Source organism: Hemicordylus capensis, chromosome 4 (genome assembly GCF_027244095.1).
Source record: "Hemicordylus capensis ecotype Gifberg chromosome 4, rHemCap1.1.pri, whole genome shotgun sequence".
Lineage (NCBI taxonomy): Eukaryota > Metazoa > Chordata > Lepidosauria > Squamata > Cordylidae > Hemicordylus > Hemicordylus capensis.
In genome coordinates, this window is record NC_069660.1 from 152,242,579 (window position 1) to 152,256,738 (window position 14,160).

Sequence of the window (14,160 nt, forward strand, 5' to 3'; positions counted from 1 at the left end):
ATAATCCAATACACTCGAAAAGTAAGCCTTTTTGGATGTAAAACTTGCCTCCAAATGCAAGTTTGTTTTTTAAGCCCCTCAGACATCATTGGGCATTTGAACATGAAATTCTCATGGCTCTGCAAATCTATCAACAGAGTGAGAGGGTTCAGGGGAAGAGACTCCCATGTCCAAACATGCCCAGCCTAGCCCACTGGATACTTCTTATATATGGTAAAAAGTGTTGCAAGGAAGCGCAAGACTTTCACTAGGTTGGAAGCCTGTGCATTAAAACGGCCAATTCTGATAAACGTGTATCACCACCCCAGTGGTGTGCAGTTGCGTGCACCCAGCTCTGCTCAGAACCTGTCATTTCCAGTGCCTGGGATGCCCCTTTTATAGAACCAGAGCCCATAGGGATTTCAGGAAAGTGTAGTTCCCCTCTCCCAGTGCTTTGTCCCTGCATGCCTTCCCAGCTGTCCCACAGCCTCTGAGTCCATAAAAGCCCCACCTCACCCTGAGTTCCAGAAACAGCAGGTATTGCATAGAGCTAGCCATGCTGGTAGTGCCTGCTTCTACACAGCACTGAGGAAGTGACAAAATACATTTTATCAGAATCTCACAGTCTGAAGCACGGACCTACTAGGTTGAGATTCCTCCCAGGAAAAAGTAACAAGTGAACAAGGCCTTAGAACACCAATAAATGTTTTATAACACCTTTATTTACTATAACATCTTCTCTTTTCCTTTAGAATAAAATCTTCAGCTCATCTGAAGTCATCCCCACCCCATTTTCTTAACTAGGACCAAGTCTCTATTCTAATGCTACTTTTTATTTTTGAAATACAATTCATTCATATCAATAAGCTGTGACCAGAGATATTTTCAGCACCTGGGGCTGAAAATATCATATGGGGCCTTCCAATTCTGTATTATTATTACCTTATGAATTCAGCTCATTCATCACATTTCCCCACTTTCTTATTAGGTCCTACTACAGATGAGGGCTTAAGAAGTCGATTTGAATAACGTTTACAAAATCCTAAATCAACTGTGCATTCCTTCTCCAGTCAACCCATGTTGCTACTGCTCAGTGCTATCAAAGCCATAAAGTTACAAATTCAACAGATAAAAACAATGTGCAAGAGAAAGTATGAGTGCACATGTGTGTGGGGGGGCGGGGGGAGGGAAGCTTGTGTGTGTTAACATCCCCAACTTTGGCAAGGAACCTAGATGACATGTGTTCATTTGAAAAGTTATACAATGAGACTGGAGAATGGGTTTAGTTTGTAATCATACATATCCAGATATAGAAGGTCGGGGGGGGGGACCACACACACACACTTTTCTGTGTGTGAATGTGTCTGGAAAGGAGAGGCAGACGGAAAGACAAGAAGATGTCATTTAGCTCAATAGCTTTTCATATCTATGTTGCACCTCCCAATACCATATCCTAACTTTAGCCAGAGTCATAAATCATACTGCAGAGACTGTTCTGAAAAGCGAGAGCTAAAGTGTGGGGTTCCACAAGGCACCATACTGTCTCCAATGCTTTTTAACATCTACATGAAACCGCTGGGAGAGATCGTTAGGAGGTTTGGACTGGGATGCTATCAATATGCTGATGACCCCCAGCTCTATTTCTCCATACCAACTTCATCAGGAAATAGCATGACCCCCCTAAGTGCCTGCCTGGAGGCGATATTGGGCTGGACGAGGGATAACAGACTGAAGCTGAATCCAAACAAGATGGAGATACTGTCTGTAGGGGGTCAGGATCCAAGAGATGGTTTAAATCTGCCTGTTCTGGAAGGGGTTACACTGCCCCTAAGAGATCAGGTTCGTAGTCTGGGAGTGCTCCTGAATCCCAAACTCTCTCTGGTTTCTCAGGTTGAGGCTGTGGCCAGGAATGCTTTTTATCAGCTTTGGCTGATACGCCAGATATGTCCATTTCTGGAGCAAATGACCTTAAAATAGTAGTACATATGATGGTAACCTCTAGGCTTAACTACTGTAATGCACTCTACATGGAGCTGCCTTTGTGCATAGTTCAGAAATTACAATTGGTACAGAAGGCGGCAGCTAGATTGGTCTCTGGGTTTACCCGAAGGGACCATATAACACTGATTCTAAAAGAACTGCACTGGCTGCCAATATATTTCTGAACAAAAGTGCTGTTTATTATCTATAAAGCCCATAACGGCTTAGGTCCAGGGTACTTAAGAGAGCGCCTTCTCTGTTGTGAACCCTGTCACATATTAAGATCATCTGCAGAGGTATGGTTAAGGTTGCTGCCAACTTGTTTGGTGGCAACTTGGGACTGGGCTTTCTCTGTGGTTGCCCCAGAGCTTTGGAATGCACTCCCTGCTGAAATAAGAGCATCTCTTTCTCCGTTTGTTTTTAGGAGGACCCTGAAGACATACCTACTTACCCAGGCTTTTAACTGAAATCTAATTAAAGTTTTAATGTGTTTTTATCTATTGTGATTTTTATCTGTTTTATGAATTTTAAATGTATTATATTTTATATTATGTTTTAATCTGTACACCACCTAGAGTAGAGTTTTCTATATTCGGCGGTATAGAACTTCAATAAAAAACTAACTAACTAACTAAATACTTCATATCAATCAAAAACTGAAGTTGGCCTTAATTCACTTTTCTTCTATCCTGCAAACCGTTTTCTGTCTCCTCAAAGACCAGCACAACCAACATATGGATGCAAAAGCATATATAACTGGGAAGCAAGCTCAGCAGAGCCAGGGAAATGCATGCTGTACATTTCTATGGATTTGCCATATAAGCGCAGAATTTACTGTCTGACATACAATTCAATTAATGGGTTCAGATACAATGCCAAGCCATGGTTTGGCATTATTGCCGGAGCTTGGTTGGACCCTCAAACTTGTATGCTTCTCGCCTTCTCACATATGGCGATCTCCTAAGTACTTTCCTGGTTTGAGTGGGGGGTAGGTGACTACAAGCTATGGTTTGCCTCAGATCAAGAAATGTAATGCCAATCCAAGGATTAGAATTACATTTAAATCCCAATATCTCAACTTTCATATAAAAAACCAAAACAAGTTATAACCCTCATGGATGCAAGAATATCTTGGGAGTTGTCTATGCCACTGTTTCTCAATGATTTTGGAGTCATGGACTGGTACATTATTCATGTGCAGTTTCTGGGACCAATCGTTAGTAAGGGGGTCACCCCCTTCATCCCCAACCCTACACCCCCAAAAACAATTTTGGGCAGCTGTCCAGAGCTCATTTCCAGGCAGCCCTCACTGCTGGATAATTTTTATTTCGAGGAAGTGAAATGAATGTTATCCAGCAGCGAGCGCTGCCTGGAAATGAGTTCCAGAGAGCTCCCGGTGGCCACCGCTGGCTCAAAATTGCTTTTTGGTGGGGGTGATTTTTATAAGTGATGCCTCATGGACCGGTACCCAACGCCTCGCGGATCGGCACCAGTCCACAGACCAGTGGTTGAGAAACACTGGTCTAGGCCATACCTCTCACTCCTTTCCTTTCAAATCATTTGGAATGTTTTGTAAATCTGATTATAGGAAGCAGGGGAAAATGTAAAAGTTCAACAAAGCATGCATATGTGTTTAGGTTGCAAGATGCTTCCCAATCTCAGAACCAGCTGAGCTTGTAGAATACAGACAATGTGCCATATCATAAACTCCCATCACACAAGGGAAACAAGCATAGCTTCTCCAGAAGAGATTTCCACCCACAATGTTCCTTGCCTTACAGAACCAAAAGTCAAATTTGGCTTCGTTTTCCACTGCTAAAGGCTGCATTCACTTACATGATGATAGGGGAGACATTATGAATAACCATCACTGTAGTCATAATGGTCATAGAACCCAACATTTTCCTGTTCATTTCATGTAAAAATGGTTTAACACCATGCTGATCGTACTTTGAAAAGAAAGCAGGTGAATCCCATGCGGGGCGCAGGGTGGGGGACAAACACCCCAGGCAATGCAAATGCCTCTGCTTTATTTCCCTTAAAAGGAAAATGTCTGGCTTCCTCTTTAGAAATGTGAGACAATTTTACTGGCGAGAACAGCAGCAGTTTCCCCTTCTAAAGAATGGCAAAGGCTGTATTGTGAACCATGGTAGCCATTAGGACAAATTCCCAAGCTCGCTCTCATTGTAGCTTTTAATAATTGTGTGATAAGCATAATGAAGAACAATGCATCCCATTCCTTCCTCCCATTAATATGGACTGCATAAGATAACTTGCTAATAGATTGTGCCTAATGGTCCAGATCTCTGTTCCTACTCTGCCCTTAAACCACACATACTTCTTTGTAGTACTTCTTCATGCTGCCTTGTGCAAGAGTTGCAACTGGCTGGCTGTTAAGAACAAACCACAGAAAGTTCCTGAACAACTAGGCCATAGAGAATTTCACCAGCTAAAGAAAGCCGAAGCAGTCAGAAATCCAAATACAAGTAACCAGAGAAAGATAGAAGAGAAGAAGTCTGGTGTCTAGTTATATTTGAAATGGACTTGGGAGCCTTGGAAACTAAGAATCAAGGCACGTTTGTTACAAACTCTTAGCCAGAACTGACTCACCTGTAAGACAGGGCTGTTATCAAAGTTATAAGCGCTGGGTCTGCCCTCCAGCGTTGAAAAGGCCACGTTGCCTCCGGTGAGTGGAGAGATGTCACTGAACTCATCTGTGCAAAGTGCTTGCTGTTCATCCTCCCCAGTCCTGATAAAACCCCGATTGGATTTGCGGTAGGTGTTCTCACAGGATCCACTATAGTACTGGTAAGGCACCCATGGACCATCCTCCTGAGTGCGCTTGTAGATGGCAAAGCTCTCTGGCCGGCTTGTATGGAATTTCAAGCGTACATATGTAATATCAAAGGCCTTTCCTGTAAATAAGATAATAAAAGCAAGTTGAAGAGGTGACACCCAAGCATTTGAATGTAGAACATTATTTGTTCTTTCAAAAGCCACCCTCATAGGCAGCAGGAATATTTTTAAACCAGTCATTTGAAATGATTCTACTTTTATTAAACTGGATTGAAGAGCTGTGTTCATCACACTGCACACTTGCAAACAGTCACTCTATATCCTTGTGGAGAGCTAGAGAAGTTTTTGTAAGCTGGATTTTTCTCCCCACACACACCTAGGCTGTGGATGGGTCACAAATGCTTTACACTACAATGTATACACAAATGGGTTAGTAACCTTCATCAACTCATGTACAAGGCTGGACTATTACATAATTTAAAATTAATCATGAAGAACAGCATGACTTACCAGGGTATAGAAAGACTGACTTTTTAAACATCTTTTTTTAAAAAAAATCAAATCAGATGCAAAACAAACGTGAATAAAATGCTAAATTTCTCACTTAACACACATAAGTTAAATGTCATCACAAACATGCAACACCTACATTTACGATCTCTTAAATATGAATTAATGGTTCTCTCATACACATAGCGTTACCTACTAAACACAGGCATTCGTTTCAGTTCCATCTCATGAAAATGGCTCTAGTCTGCCGGGTACTGCCCAGTAACTACAAGCTCTTGTTTCTGGAAATTTCTGGGCTTTTCATTTCTGCTTCTAAGCAGGCCAAAGCCACATGTGCAAAGAAACACACAGGCTAGATAGTAGGATTGTTTGTGGTGGGACTAAGCCAAGGCAGAGGAGTTAGCCGAGACAGAGAAATAATATAAAAAAGGAGGCAGAGTAGAAAGCAACAGTGGGAAGCAAAGAGGGAAATGTTCAGTAAAATTACCATGGGAGTGGGGGTGAGAATTAAGTTCTGAAGTTTTTAAGGGCAACTTTTAGTGCTGTGATGACTTGTCAGAGTTAACATTTGAAAGTAAAGGGGGAACAGAGGCAATTCAGGAGACCGCTGTGACTGCAAATGTTGAACATGTTAATATTTGAGATTATTTCATTCAGGGGCTCCCAACCCTTTTAAAACAAGTGTACCCTTTCTGTAAGCCACATAATGGCACAGTGGGGAAATGATTTTACTAGCAAGCCAGAGGTTGCCGGTTCGAATCCCCACTGGTATGTTTCCCAGACTATGGGAAACATCAATATCGGGCAGCAGTGATACAGGAAGATGCTGAAAGGCATTATCTCATACTGCGCAGAAGGAGTCAGTTAGGGGTGTGCACAGAACCGCCACACTGCGGTCCGGCACTGGGGTGGGGGGTAGCTTTAAGAGCAGCGGGAGGGTTTACTTACCCCTCCCGCCGCTTTCCCTCTCTGGCACCGTAAAGTTCAGAGTAATTGGGGCAGCAGGATACCTCCCTGCCGCCCCTTCCTTGCTGCTCCTCTGCAAACTTCCCAATAGTCCTCTGCGCATGCGGATGATGGGAGTTGTAGTTGCTATTCCTTGCTATGCGCGCGCGCAAAGGACTATTGGGAAGTTTGCAGAGGGGCAGCGGGGAAGGGGCGGCAGGGAGGTATCCTGCCGCCCCAATTACTCTGAACTTTACGGCGCCAGAGAGGGAAAGCGGCGGGAGGGGTAAGTAAACCCTCCCGCTGCTCTTAAAGCTACCCCCCACCCCCGAACTGAACCACCAAGGTCCAGACCGGTCCGGAGGCCTTTTCAATGGCCTCCAGACCGGTCCGGGCCCATCCCTAGAGTCAGTGGTAAACCCCTCCTGAATTCTACCCAAGACAAACACAAGGCTGTACAGCCCTGTACTCGACACTGGCTCAAGGGCACATTTACTCAGTGCTAATTTTCTGAAGCTTGTCAGACAGTCTGAGATGACTGGTACACTCAGCTTCAGGATATACGTAGCCAATCAGGAGCAGAGAAAGAGAGTCTTCACCCAACTCTCTCCCCATCTTGGGCAGGCATATTGCTGAGGATGCATCTGCTTCAAGCTGGTAAGTCTCAGATGGGGAACAAATAGCACGGTTGCAGCCTAGGGAGGCAGGAGATCTTTTGAGTGCCCCTACTGGGAACACCCGATTACCACTTTTTCAATGTCTGCATAAGCAAGTTTTCAAACCAATATTATATACAATATATCCACGGGCTATAGTAGAACATATATAGTAGAACATCTACTATAAAGCCACATTTTTACAAAAGCCTTAACTATTGTCAATAGTATCTGAAAAGTATGCAAAATACGTCAGTAACAGAACTAGAATTTTTTGGACATTCTTTCCTCCACTTAATGCAATTATATGCATATGCGGCCCAATGCACAATCTTAGACAACTATTTTTTCCTGTAGCCTATGGCGTCCCAGCCCTGTACTCAAGTTGTAATATCCTCTCTAAGTAAACAGGCATACTCAAGATCATGAGGAATGTCATCTGCTTTAAGAGCCACATGATGTGAAGGTGGCAGGATTTGGAAGCAGGGAGAGGTGGGAGGAGAAAGCAAAAGGAAAGAGAAGAACACGACTGTGATTCACTCAATGGCACAAAGGCAAGGAATTCTGCTGAAGTCTCTTGACTTAGAGAACCATTTTAACAGCTTCAAGATCTGTCTGTGGGGGTGGAAAAAAAGGATTTTCTGAACTGGAAATGAAATGAGTGTTCATAAGCCTCACTGTTCAAGAACACTAGCACTTCTGTTAAGAGACGCCTCGAGGAATCTTCAGCAAGGACTTGCGAGACAGCCTCTCCCCGCCCTCCGCCACCCCCCTACAGTGAAGCAACAGGGGACAGTGCTTATCTTTTTCAAGTTTCACAGTGATGCAAGATGGAGCTTCCTTGCCCTCAACCTAGGTTTAAGAGCAGAAAATATTTTTGACCAATAGCCTTCCTAATGCTTAAGGCAAATGTTTTGTGTGCTACTCACAGCCCACTAGGTGGTCAGCTTCCAAACAGGCTCCCTTATCATTATGTCCTGGTGACATCAGAAAGAACGACAGGACAGTGAATCTGCCCAGTAGCTGCCTCTGGGGTGCCTGAAGCAGTTAACTGAAATTACAACGGTGGGAAGAGCCTGTAAAATGCTTCAAGTCACCTTCCTCTCAAGGCTTCTTGGCTACGAGAAAAGTTCCCAGGAGGAGGTGTACAGCTGCACACCAGCTGTTATTTTTTCACCTCAGTGGGCAGGATTGTATGCACGCGTGCACACACACACACAGTCTCACCATAATCAATGTGTTCCACAGCCAGGCAATCACACACAGAGAAGAAAATGCTGTTTGTCCAACACGAGAGCAGGCAGGAGACTTCTAAAGGCACTATGCAAAACAAAAAACGAATAACTCTGTTTAGAGTACGGCTGTCAGCACAAGCTGCATTAACTTAGACTTTGAACAATATTTTTAGTCACCTGACAGATCATATCTCTTACTACTGTGAGCTACTACCAAGCACTTTTTCTAAGGGAAAACCAGATTTCAGCAAAACACAACAGAATCTTGTAGCTCCTTAAAATCTTAAGAGAAATATTTATGTAAGTTGACATGTGGCAAAGTTGTCTTAATGACTGCAGAAAGGATTTTGCCTTCTTAGAAGCCACATACACGACACAGCACTGGCTGAATACCAAGGACACTATTTACTATAAACATACTGGTGAATTTCCTACATGCTAATGTCCTCAAGCTTACCACTTGCCTGCATTCACATGATGGAAGCAAACTGTCTCTGTAGCGACAATTATACATAAACACACACACACTTTCAATTTGCATGGTATTTTCTCCATCAAGTACACTTAGGCAATAGAGTGGCAATGTGAGACTGGCCCATATCAGACATGTACTGAAGCCACGATAGTATGGAAGTCCAGACTGCATTGTGTGACAGAAGTAATGCTTACAATAGGAACAGTATGATCACCAAGTCAATCATTTACGGCACAGAACTAAACTGCAAGCCACAGGTCAGCCTTCAAATAAGGACAGCTTCATGCTTCCTGGTTTTTGCTTCTGTTGGGTTAGCTGCCCTGGAAAAAGGGTATATCAAAGGCAGGGTATAAACGTGACACACACTCAATATAAACTGGTTAATCAAATACTATAGGCTAAGATGCAATGGGCTGCACATACAAAGGGGCTTTTTGACCTCCCTTTCTCAGCAGCAGCCTCCATTTCCCCTTGAAAACCTTCTGCAGAGGTTGTGTGAGTCCCTGGAACAGTATATGATCAGGTATGGACAGACTGACATTGAGAAAGAAGATGATCACCATGCACACACCATGACATGTACCAGTGTGGAAACTGTGTACATAAGTTTCTCTAGATTCTGGACACTTATTAGAACCAGGGTTCATAATGTAGTATACAGAAGCTTTCAAAAAAAATATCTTTTTTTAATAAGTCATTGAGACTTTACATGACTTTACAAAGCTTTCTGCCTTCAGGAACCTTTTCTATGCTGACCTTTCTTCTGCGGAACCCCTTCACACTGTGCAAGATTCACATGAGGCTCTTGTCAGGCCTTCTCTGTTGCTATGCACTAAGGCCCTCCTGGTGATGTTGGACAACTTCCATAATCTCTGACAGTTGGCCTCTGGGGCTGGGGATGATGGGAGTTGTAGTCAAACAACAGCTGGAGGGTAGAGGTTGTATAGCCCTGCTCTGCTTCTTAGAACTCCAAAACCTCCCTGGAAGAGAGTCTAAAACTCTGAAAACCTCTGATTTATGGCAGATCACAAGAATGTAAAAGCAAACTGACTTATTGGACTGTGCTAAAAAATAAATAAACCCCACAAACCCCAATATTAAAATTTGAAGTCGGAAGGCAGCAAGAGGGAAATTCAGTCTAATAACTAAGACAGTTTGCTGTAACCTTGTTTGACTTCCCATTGTTATTACAAGGATACAGCTGATACCACCTTAGTGAAAGGATGTAAGAGAAACAAGCATCTTGGCAGTGAGGAGTACAAACATCTGTTTTAGAGAAACCATTATCCTAGTAAAAGGTGATGAGTTTAAAAACAGGGTTTAAAGAACAGAAGGTATTCATCCTGCAAAGCTATTATTAATATAATGCGGAAATCATCCAGTGGTCCAGGACAAGAACACAGGCTTAAATATATAAAAGGCAGTAAACAAGCAAGAACAGAAGAGTTTATAATGAAACCTGAAAAATGGATTTGAGGTATTGTTTAGCAGCTTAATCACAGAAGTCGGGCAATCCAAAAGGTCTAAAGCGAGCTGTGCTGCTAAATGACTGTCAAGAAAGTCATTCAAAACTCGGTTTTTCCTCTCCTATATGCACCACCGGATCTTGGAAAAATAGCAGAATAAATTAACATTGCTAGAATGCTTTGAAGTTTGCTGTTTGGTGATTACTGGTGAGAATAAAATAAATAAGCTTTCTACTCCCACACACAATTCCCTAAAAGCCAACTTCTGACAAAAGTGGGATTAGTAGCTTGCTCTAGAAATATTACCCATTGACAAAAAGATGAAAGGATTTTCATTAAGGATCAGATTAAGGATCAAATGATACAATCCTTAACACACATGGTTTATTTAAAAAAAAACCTGGAGAGCTGCCAGATTGCTCCCCTGCAGATGAGCATCAGTGGTGGCCTTTTAACCTTATGCCCCTCCCTGCCACCTTCAGATCATTTCCCTCCACCCAGCAATTAGCATAATGGGCAGCCCCAATCCAGACCTTGGAGGGATGTAGGAGGAAAGGTCCCAATTTGCAGGAAGCCTGATCCAGATGTTATTTAATCTTAAAACCTCAAATCTGTAGTTTGCTTTTCATGCATAGTCTGGCGACTATATCTGATAAAGAATTTGGTAAACCTTTGTGCATCACTCCAGGACAGACAACTGATGTGCAACTTCTTCTCATCTACCTTATATAGCAATTGCCTATGTTTCTTTAGCCTGTTCTGCCCTGTCCTTTGGGAACATTGAAACATGGGGAAACACCAAATACTGATTCCCAGTCAGTAAAATGGCTTATAATCATTTGCCAGGGTATTCTGGTATGGCAATAATTCATTCTGGAATACAATTTTATTTGCTGTGCCAAGAAAATTAAGCTGTTGAATAAAGGCACCAGCATTCATTAAACATTTAGATTTTCTTGTCTCAGCCAATGAACAGCTCTAGTTATAAATACACAATTATACAATGTATATACTACGCAACTTTCCCCCCTCATCCATCTATTCACTTGTTGACCTGTGGTTTAGCTTGTCAGATTCACAAGCCACTTTGGGTCCCCAAACCAGTGTTCTCTCTAATTTTTTTCCATCCATGTGCAGAATGAGTTTTGTTCTGGGCGGCAGTATCAAGGCAATGTGTGCACGCACATGCATTCAGAGAGGGGCTTTCTTGACTAAACGCGAGCGGGATCTAGAACTGACTTAGCAGACATCAAAAGACATGTGAGCACACATGTGCATGCTAGAGGGAACACTGCTCTGAACCAGGGGCAAAGCTACTGAATAAGGAATGGGGGTGAGGGAGAGAGAAATGTCCCTGAGGGAGATGGGCCCTCCAGCTAAGCAACAGCTTGCTCTTCAATCCCCACCTCCCACCTCTCCAAGGAAGGATGCAGGGGCCCATCTTCACTTTTTGTCCCAGCATCCACGCCAACCTTGCTATGCCTCTGTTCGGAACATGTTACCATTGAGTAGATATCAAGAAGTCAGTTGCTCCTGAACTAAACATGGCTTCATCAGAATTCTTATTTAGCTCCTTGGTTTCAACTAGGCTAGAGGAATATCTTGGGGGTACTACTTTTAAAGAGTACTTTTTGGTGCAGAGAAATGGTGTCCTACCACACACTACTACAGCCAAGAAGTTGGCCCATCAGTAACGTTTGTTGCTGTCCAGCATTCCAAAAGGAATTACTTTCACACAAGTCCCTTGACAAACCATTATATACCATTTTACCCACATATGGCCAGTATCTGGTGTTCACTTTCAAAGTAAACCTAGCTGCTGACACATTTAATCCAGCCAGTAGGTGCAAGACTCACTTGCTATCTCCTAATGAGCCTCCAGGGAGGTTGTCTCTAACCCTTTTTTAAACTACTGCAGGAAACCTGGTCAAACCTCACCTAATTTGCTTGTAGAAAGAGCCTAATGGGACCAGTTTGTGGCAATTTTCACAACAATAGACATTAGCAGAGCAAGGAAGCTGTAAACACAGTCATTTTATGGATGGAGTAAAATAAAACAAGTGCCAAAAAGGCAACAAAATGAAGGCTATCCATTTCTGCTAATATGTTGAGTAAGAATTTGCAGCTCTCAACTTTGAAGCGTCTACTGCTATGAGCAACAGTTTTATCTATTTTATTTTCTTGGGAAGCAATACCAAGACAGATGGAGAAACTGCTATGAGCTGAAAATTATAAACTTATTTTAATATTAACGAATTCAAACACGACAATGATTTAAGGCTGTGATCCTAGGCTACAAACCATTTAAACATAGCCAACACATTCTTTTCCAAATTGACATTTGGAAACAGAAGGAATATAAAGGGTCTAACTACATGTTATATGCAAATGCATGAAATCTCTCAACAGCATCACTTTTTAGGAAAAGCCATTTGGGAAGCAACTTGGAACAGAGGAGTGAGACGTGAGGAAAGGGTTAGCAACACGTACACATCACTTTCCAATAAAAGTTGCTCCCTCCCAAAGCAGTTTCTCCTAAGGGGGGGGGGGGGCGCTATCAGAATTCTGTTCCATGAGTTTGCATTAACATGTAGCTGAGCTATAAGGGTTGAAATACACACGATACTAGTAGACATGTTTATCAAATAAGTGTCTGTGGGCTACTGTGAGTGCAGGGGCTAGGGGCATTAACAGAGGTGTGTGTGTGTGTGTGTGTGTGTGTGTGTGTGTGTGTGTGTGTGTGTACACACACCTACCTCTTACCATGCAGATGGATTGATTCCAATCATCCACTGTATTTTCGCACACATACCTAGTGGGTGAGTTATACTAGCATGCGGAGTATATTCATGAAAATATAGTGGTCCTAATGATAAAGCACAATCTGCAAGAGGTTTGCTATAGACTGAAGGGCTGCAGGTAATAGTGGCATGGATATACTAGTCAGAACTGCTGATATCTTAAAGGGTTGCTTTGTTACATACTCCACTTTGTCAGACTACAATATAGAGGCAATAAGGGGGCAAGGTAATATACACATTTCCCCTTACTCTAGAGTAAGAATCTAAGTGTTCTTATTATGGAATAAGGAGGAATCCTTGCTCTGAAGCAAGTTTCCATGTTCCGAAGTACGGGAAAGGAACATTGGACTTATGGTAAAGTGTTCTTTTCCCCTGTGACTGGAGCTCATCAGTACGTGTTGTACACTGAGCATGCTCAAGAGACAGGACCAAAACAAGTGAGGCTAGTTTCCTGTTGCCAGAGGGTGCTATATCCCCAGTTCTGGGACTGCAGCGTAGAGTGTGACACATGTAGAAAGAGAGAAATAGCCTAGAAAGGCAACAGGTTAAATACATAAGAATCACGGAGGACACATACTAACGCTGTTATGTTCTGGAAGGTGGCTCCATCCAAGATACGAAGAACCAACCCCAGTAACTATATACATCTGGAGGTGGGCCTGATGAGCTCCAGTCACAGGGGAAAAGAACCCTTTATGGTAAGTCCAATGTTCCTTCCCCCCCCCATGCTGGAACTAATCAGTATGGGACATGCCCAAGCAGTATGCAAAAGAACAGCTGGGAGGGAAGGATATATTCAAAACTACTTGTAGGAGGACCATGCGCCCAAAGGTCACCTGTGGTGTCTACAATGAGAATATTTATAGTGATGAATAAGGAGAGAAATGGAAGAGCAGAATGGCTGCTATACCGTATCCAAGGAGTGTGTGCCAAGAAGGCCGCTGTGGCTGCCCTGGGCGTAGAGAGAGCTGTAATCCTTCTAGAACAGGTATTGAAGGAGACAAAGGGAGGTCAGATATGTGAAATACCTGACCCATAGTGAGCCTGATATAAACGTGTAGAGCCCAGCAAATGTGTAAGCCAAGTCTTTCTCTGTGGTGAGGTAGGGAAGGACAAGGTCATAAGGAAGGAGGAATCAGGTTTAAGTACCATGTAGTCAAATTGGACATTCAGAGTCCTTATGTATAATAAAGCAGTCAGCACAGACACTGTGCGGGACAAAGATAAAGCAACTGCAATGACCTAGTATGGCAGAAACTAGAGAGAGGAAGAAGATTCAGGTTTGAATGGTGGCAAGGGAATGGCATTAAAGGCCGC

General features: G+C 42.9%; 1 protein-coding gene across 1 annotated transcript in view; it reads right to left on the minus strand.

Annotated features, from left to right (window-relative positions):
• LAMC1 (laminin subunit gamma 1) overlaps positions 1-14,160 on the minus strand; it is a 174,107-nt gene that overhangs the window by 71,458 nt on the left and 88,489 nt on the right. Inside the window, exon 2 of the mRNA XM_053243832.1 lies at positions 4,570-4,874. Coding sequence (XP_053099807.1) covers positions 4,570-4,874 — 305 coding nt within the window. The remainder of the gene's footprint in view (positions 1-4,569; positions 4,875-14,160) is intronic.